General features: G+C 40.1%; 1 protein-coding gene across 1 annotated transcript in view; it reads left to right on the top strand.

Annotated features, from left to right (window-relative positions):
• Positions 1-1,218: 1,218 nt before the first annotated feature.
• Positions 1,219-7,998, top strand: part of sema3ab (sema domain, immunoglobulin domain (Ig), short basic domain, secreted, (semaphorin) 3Ab) — a 30,664-nt gene continuing 23,884 nt past the window's right edge. The window contains exon 1 of the mRNA XM_084735133.1: positions 1,219-2,037. Coding sequence (XP_084591259.1) covers positions 1,920-2,037 — 118 coding nt within the window. The 5' untranslated portion in view covers positions 1,219-1,919. The remainder of the gene's footprint in view (positions 2,038-7,998) is intronic.

Raw genomic sequence — 7,998 nt, 5'->3', positions numbered from 1 at the left:
TAAATTATGTACTGCATGATTTAATTTATGATATAGCTGGTTATTATGGATAATTATGAAAATTATTTTCAGCAGCTAATTCTAATATCTGTATAATGCATAAATACTAAAAAAATGTATTTAAAAGAAATCTTGTGCACACTGATGTATGGAGGAAGAGCAAAGATAATCTTATAGGTAGATTTAGGTAAAGAAAATATCACATGTGGTATGGATTTTGATACAAATTCAGCAGGGACAAGAACTCTTCGCTGTTTTTGTCTGGTCCTCTGTTTAGTTAATTGTTAATAACAGTTGCAAAATCTAATAAAAGATAATGTGCTATATTATAGGGTCTCATCTAAATCTAAATTTTTGGTTGCACTTTATTTAACAGTACATTAATAATACATAAAAGCCATACTTTGTATCAGATTAGACAGAAACAACCTTTTAGACCCTAATTAGACTTTTTTAGAAAGTAATTAGGGACACATTACAATACAACACTACGGTTAACTAAAGTGATTTAAAACAACATGTGAACCAGATTTACCAAGTAAAGGCCAACATTATAAAGGTAGAGGAATAATTTGTCTATTGGAAACTGCACAGAACTGCAGTACTGTGGGGAGTATTTGATCAAGAAGTAAGCATCAGTCTTGTGTCTGACAGAGTGTCTCAAATAGCAAACATGTGATTTTGCTTTAGTTTACAGTACAGTTCTGTTGTAATGTGTCCCAAAATGCCCCCAATAAAGTCTAATGAAGGTCTAACCATGGAAAATAATACAAATTAGTGTAAAGCAGTTCTGTTGTAATTGTCCCTAATTACATCTAATGAAATCTAATAAGAGTCTAATAAAGGGTCTAATAGTGTCTAATAAAGAACTATTACTATTACTAGTTTTTGTCTAAGTAGTTTTATATAAAGTAAAGCTTGTTACATCTTAGTGTACTGTAAAATAAAGTGCGACCAATTGTTTTACTGAGAATGAGTTTCCTCTGAATGTTCTGCTTTCATGTTCCGCTGTGTTTTCCTGTTTTCATCCTCATCCTAACCTTTTGCCTTGCCCTAACCTTTTCCTACTCCTACTACTTTTGCTTTCTCTGTTTTCTTTTCTCTCACGCTTTCTCTGCTCTCTCTCACCCTCTCTCCCACCTACACCGCTCTCTCTTCTTTTCTTAATCCTTCCCCCTCTCTCCCTCTCTCACTCACTCTGACTGCGCTGTCTGCTTCAGCTGTTCTCAGTTGCACTGTGTGCCTTGTGCTGTGGGGACAGGGCAGAGCTGCGCTGAGTGGGGCTGAACTAGTCCAGAGCAGCGTTAAGTAGAGAGAGAGAGAGGGAGAGGTAGGTAGAGAAACAGAGTGAAAGAGGGAGAGAGTCAGTGCAGATTGTGCTTAGCAAGCAGACTGGATTAACAGCTGAAACAAACTGGACCTGTTTTTCTCTCTTTAGCTGAAGGTAGAGACTCAGCGGTAACGTGGATGGCTGCTTAGACTGAGCTGCATGCTGGTTGGGTGCAAGAAAACTATGGCAGTCACACTCAGACCCCCTCACTCTTCCCAGAATTTAGCATGAAGATCTTTTATTCGTGCTTAGTTTGGTTAAGTTTACCTTGGACTTGCTGGTGTGGGAGGCTCACTTGCAGTGACATTGACCCATAACCCCCAACTCTGCTTTGCAGGTTCTGTCTCTCCGGGAGCTGGACTCTAATTTTGGCTTTTGACCCCTGGAACAGGAAAGGGTTTTTTTTTACTTGGCAGAGGACAAGACCTGTTGAGAACCAGTCTGGACTGACCCACCAGTATTTATTCATCGTCACTGGACAGCAGGAACATCTCTTCTACCTGCGTTTCTTACTACATCAGATCTGAGATTGACCACACTGGAGGCGTGAATTTAAAGGACCTCTCTGGCCTCTTATTGCCCCAGGACCATGGGCTCTCTCTGGGGCAGCGTTATGCTGCTGTGTGGGGTGGTTCTCCTCAGGACGGAGGGTAGCAGAGCCCAACAGACCAAGAACAACGTCCCCCGGCTAAAACTCTCTTATAAAGGTGAGTTCATTGCATTTGTCATAAATGTCTGTCATAAATGGTCTGAGGTAGAGCCTGTGTCCTAGAGCCTGGAGCCATGACTCTTGATCATGTAGATTTAAATCCTCAAACGACATATGGTGTACAGTGCCGCTGTAGTGATTACTAGAAAAGCAGAGTCTGTAGAAGTTGTAGTAACTGTGGGATCCTGGATATCCCTGTGAGGCACCTGTGAAAATGCAACGCAAACATAGTTGAAAGAAGTAGATTCTTCTAGCTTGTCAAGCTTTCTGGCATATCAGGTGTATGCTCTGGTTGTGTAATGTGGTATTGTGTGTGTGTGATCATCTGCATGTCTCTAAAGCAAGTTCCCATTTTATGTTCATTCAGTCATGCAGATAACTCTTCCAAATATAGCAGCTATACTGCATTACATTTATGTCAGCTGGAAAAAAGCAAAGTTGTTCTCATGGAAACCATGTAGCAGTGTCGCTAAATTGGTTCAGTGAAACTGAGTAAATAAGAATGGATAATAATGAATAATTGGAAACACGTTACAATAAGGGTACATTAATTAACATGAGTTAATGCACGAATAAGCATTAACTACCACTTAATTAATACTTAATACTAATGTGTCTAGTCATCATTTAACAATGGTGTTCATGTAAACTAACTTAATAGTTTATAAAGATGCTATCAACATAGTTAATATGCTAATTAGCATTAGGAAACTGTTAATAAATGTCACCTGTTATATTATTAAAGGTTTACATGTTAATTAAGGTACTAACAGATTAGTATATAGCTGATAAAGACGTTTATTAACATGTAAGTAATAAAGTTTACAGCAAAGCCATTTTATTAAGAGAAAACTGTTTAGAAACTGTCTACTTGTCCGTCCTCCAACTTATGACTTATTTTGGGTAAAAGTTGTGATCAGTTGGTTTGCTTGTTCCTTAACTTACAGCCAGACATTTGTTTTAAGCTTCTAGATACATTAGTTAACTGTTGTTTAACCATTACGTAATGCTTATCACTCCATTACCTAATATTAGATGCTGTACTCTTATTGTAAGGAGCTACCAAATAATTCACTAGATTTACCGTTATGCCAAGAACAAAGCGTTTTTGGGGTAGGGGTAGGAAGGTAACTGAACTTTCCAAATCAGAAGCAGTGCTCCTGTCTGTTTATTACAGAAGTCCATCTCTGAGGCACTTTCCCTTCCTGTCTCTCTGTCCCTGTTTTGATCAACTGCTGTTGTCAGTTTTGTGATGAAAAGTGGTGCCAGACATGGACTCCCTGGCAGTTGAGCGTCATTTATCCCTCTCCCCCCTTTCTTTTTTTTCCTGGATGTCATTTTTCCGCTCCGTTTTTTCCTGCATGGTAATTATACTCGGGATGAATGGTGCAGGTCTGTTTCAGCAGATGGCTTTCCCAAAGAGAAATGTTTCTCGCTCAGCACTGGGAGATCCATAATTATACACACAAGCACGCGCATACACACAGACATGTGTGCGCACTCACACACATAAATACACGGCCATCTGTAGATAGCTAATGATACCTGTGAGCCTATCAGTCATTTAAAACAACATGCTGTCAGGTTGGTGAAACACGCCCATGCAGTGATATCTCTATTAGATGTCAGGCCTTCAGGTAGCAGCCTGGACAGCTGGGTTATTTGGCTGCCATCTCCACATTCGGTATCTCCATTAGATCTCATTCACATTTCGGCTGGTGGGGACAATATTTGGCACCAGCCCTGCTTAGGAATTCTTGCCAGATGATAGTGCAGGTATCATTTTCATGCCTGCAATGTGCTGAATATTATTCATGTAATACTGTAGAATTTCATCAAACATTATCCACTGTAGGTCCCATTAGGCAAGTGACATGGGATTATTGCATTATGAATCATTTATATCATCATATAAATTATGTATTACCCCTGTGATAGGTGAAGTAGACTCAGATTTACTTGTGGAGAGAAAGAAATCAGATGATTCGCTCTAGTAAATTACAGAAAACTACCTGCCTTGACATCCTGAGAAGTTGCCCAGTCCAGTGGAGGGAGTCTGGTCGGTGACGCATTTGACTGCGAGGTGAAGGAACTCTGACCCCTGCAGGTCGCTGGGAATATTAGGAAAATCTCTATTTGTCCAAATGTCTATTTGTCTGTGTGGGTGCAGGCATCCACGCACTTCCACATGTTTTTGAATCTACTGAGGAGTTAACTCACACGAGCACAGCAGGGAAGTGTTTATCTCGAATGCGTGAATCTGACCAGCAGCCTGCTCCCCCACAGTATGAGCCCTTCAGAGAGACACACATACCAACTTCCCCTGACCAACCACCAGCACACACACATATCCCCATCCTCCCTTCTGAACCCCAGGAGATTCCAGCAGGTCTTTGAAAGTAAGGGTCGAGGGGCAGAAGGGCAGTGGAGTAGGGGGAAAGATAACAATGGTACCCCATGGCTACCTAAACATGAGCTAAGGTCCAACTGTATCAACAACTAGGTGATTGGGTGATGATGAGGTAGTGGGCGGCAGTGAGTCTACAGTGCACCACAGCACCATACATGGAGTGACTTCACATACTTCGACATTTAAACTGATATGAGATCGATTCACACCCCTCGGGGTAAAGGGATCCTCAAGGGAGTAAACAGAGATCCATATGGTTTGCAAGTTTATGGGCCCCAAGAAGTAGAGCACATGTTGTTTACTGTCCAGGGAAAGGAAGAGAGGGTACTTTAGTTTTATAGGATGTGGGTGTACTGCCAAAAGTGCTTCTTTTCGACCTGTCCACCCCTTTTCTGAGCAGAGCCAAGGGCTTGCACACAAGCGCATGCACGCATACACATACAAGCAAATACCCTCACAGCAGCACAACTAAATTCTTACTCTTGAATACCAAGGAGGAAAAGAAACATGAAATTACTCCTTGGTTTCACTGTTCTCAAAATTCTTAATCCAGTCATACATTCAGCTGTTTTTGGTTTTGTGTTTTTCTTGTTTCATTGTGGTATGAATGAGCTTATAATCAGCATTGGAGAATGGGAGAGGTTCTCTTAAAGACTTTTAATCCATAAGCACGTTAAGAATCTTCGGAGCGGAGTTGGGTTTCTTGTGGTGTGTGCAGTATAAACTCTGAATGGCCCTGAATGGCCATGGGAAGGTATCCTATACACTCTGGAGGCTTTCTCAGGTTTGGAATAGTCTGATCCCCTCCAACTGGAGGCATGTTCGGGATTTGTTCAGTTTTTGTTTGACGTGTTTCTCCAGGAGCGCTAAGAGGAATCTTTGTTGTCATTTGATTTATCATCTGTACTGACTGGAACTTAAAGTAGTCTGAATAATAAAGTCTCTTATCAACTGAATACGTATGCTTACATAACCTCCAGTGCCAATGGCTCTTGGCTGACAAATAGGCATAGTGTCATGAGGAGTAAAAAAAATTATTTTGTCCCACAACCTCTCTTTGTGTTTTAAGTCTAACAACTCTGTCAAATGCCACAATCATATGAAAACAAGCAAAATAGCTATCAGGAACAACTTGGCTACCTGCCTTGTAGTTACAGCTGATCTCTAACACAGAAAGTTCCTACAACTCAGTGCCTAAGTATGGCTCACTCAGTATTCGGCTCTTTGCTTTTTTGGCTTTGTGGGTATGTGCTCATGAACGTGTATCATTGTGCATCATTCTGGGTAGCTTGTTTAACAAGAGTCAGTCACTGAACAGTGGGTCTTACTCATTCTTCTGCTCAGATGGTGTTAACTTCTGACTCAGAGAGACCCTCTAAGCCCGAAATTAACATGTGCTACTGCATGTACAGAAGCAGGATTCCACATGTGAATTGAGGTAACTTGTTCTTCTTTACAATTATGCAAAAAGAACATTGTTTTTCAAATCTAACTTCACTACATGTAGGGTTGGGAAATATGGTTCAAGTCAAATATGAATAAAAAACAATTTCATTACAAATCACAATATAGCAACTGTATGAAAAAAAAACACATTTAAACTGAAATGCACTAAACTAAAGGCTAAAGTGAACTTTGTTCCACATTACAAATTGCACCAGGCAAAAGTGTGTTAAACAAAAACTGCCTTTGTTAGAATTAAACTACAATTAGGATGGGATTATTAATTTCAACCACAGGTTTTTGTAAAACAATACCAGAGGTGTTGATGCGATATTGAAGTCTTGTGCAGCCCTGGATATGTAACTCATTGTGTCACTGAACAAATTACTTGACTGATGAGGCTTTGTGGTGTTTTCCCTCAGGCACAGATGAATCAGTGGCTGAATACACTTTAAGTGACGCAGTGATATGTTGTGTTTTGTCAGTGTGCAATCATACACTCAGTCATGAGAACGATGAACATCATGAAGCTACTGAACCAGTGCCTAACATCAGTGTTCCCATATACAGTTCGGCCACACGTGGGTTATTGTTAAGATGTGTTTCTGCTTTTTCTTAGGAAGCACTTAGATAACACTCCCTGTGCCCTCCAGTCGAGAAAGAGAAAAGAGAGAAAGACGGAGAGAATGTAGGCTAAAAGAGTTTATTTTTATCAGTCTCACATGGGACTGTTGATTCTTTGCATCCATTCCATCTGCCCCCTTATCTCTCCTCTCACTCTCTATCTCTCTCTCACTTTCCATTTTTCCCTCTCGCTCTTCTTTCTCTTCTGCTCTCTATGTCCTTCTCTCACAAATTCATTGTTTCAGAATATAGTGGTGGTGAGAGTGAAAGAGGGATTGAAATAGAAAGAAAGGGAGGATAGTTGGTAAAATTTTACTGAAATAAATGGTAAAGGGGACATAAAAAAGAAAGTGGATTAAAACAGCTGATTTGCAGATTTCTCCACAGTACTATGTCAACATTGAAGTAGTAAAAGAGAAAATTTGTAAAATATAGCAGAGCAGCAGCTGACACCTGTTACAGGCTACACATTTGCCTATCCACCTGTCTTCGTGTATGTCTTTCTTTCTGTCTGTCTGCCAGTTTGTCTGCGTGAAAGTTTCCATCTCGTTTACTACAGACAAGAATGTCCTTCAAAGCACAGTATTAAGCAATATTAGTACTGTAAAAACTTCACAGAGCTTGCAGTGTATCCAAGGGCATAGATCTCATTACAACTTAGGAGGGACCATGGTGAAAATCAGTCCTGGACTTCTCTTCTTGCTTGCAGCTTGTGCTTATTACGCAACCCTCTGCTAAAGACATAGAGAAGTGCAAAAGTTTTGTAAAGCATAAATAAAAACAGGATGATCTGCAAAAACTTTTCAAACACAGTACAAAGACAAGATATTTTTTTTGTTGTAAATATAAACTCATTCTGAATTTGGTACATTTGGGGACTGAGAACACTAATTGTTGGTGTTCTGAAAGTGAAATTCAGTCTGGAGTCTCTGTTGTATTTTGTGCTTCATAATGCACCACACATTTTTAATAGGAGACTGGACTGCAGGCAGATGTATGTACCTTTCAGCTTTAATTGAGCCTTCACAGTTAGCCATGGGATGGGCAATAACACACTTTACTGTTATTTAAATTTTACACAGTGTTTAAACTTTTTCGGAATTGGGGTTGGGGGTTATAAAAAACAAAACCTTCAAAATGTTGGGTTCATGTGTGAATCAGTTCAAAACAAGTTGGTTAAATATACATTTTCAATTACATCATTTATTTTGAAATAATTTATTTGGGGTGTGGACATGTCCCCTCTTGGGTTTTTGGTTTGAAATTGCAGGTTAAGCGGGAGAAAAGGGTTGCGGCATCCCTTCACCAGGTGTCAACTCTGTCAGAGGGGAGACCAGTTCAGACATGTATTGGCTACTACCTCTGGCATGGCTTGGAAACAACCTGTTTCTTTCCAATAACACACATTACCATATGGTCCATAAACACATCACACACACACACACACACACACAATACCCATAGAGTATCTGTCTCTGGATG

This window comes from Lutjanus erythropterus, chromosome 13, assembly GCF_056507025.1.
Source record: "Lutjanus erythropterus isolate fLutEry1 chromosome 13, fLutEry1.hap2, whole genome shotgun sequence".
NCBI classification, from domain to species: domain Eukaryota; kingdom Metazoa; phylum Chordata; class Actinopteri; order Lutjaniformes; family Lutjanidae; genus Lutjanus; species Lutjanus erythropterus.
The sequence above is the reverse complement of the archived record's forward strand: the minus strand, read 5'-3'. Positions and strand labels throughout refer to the sequence as shown.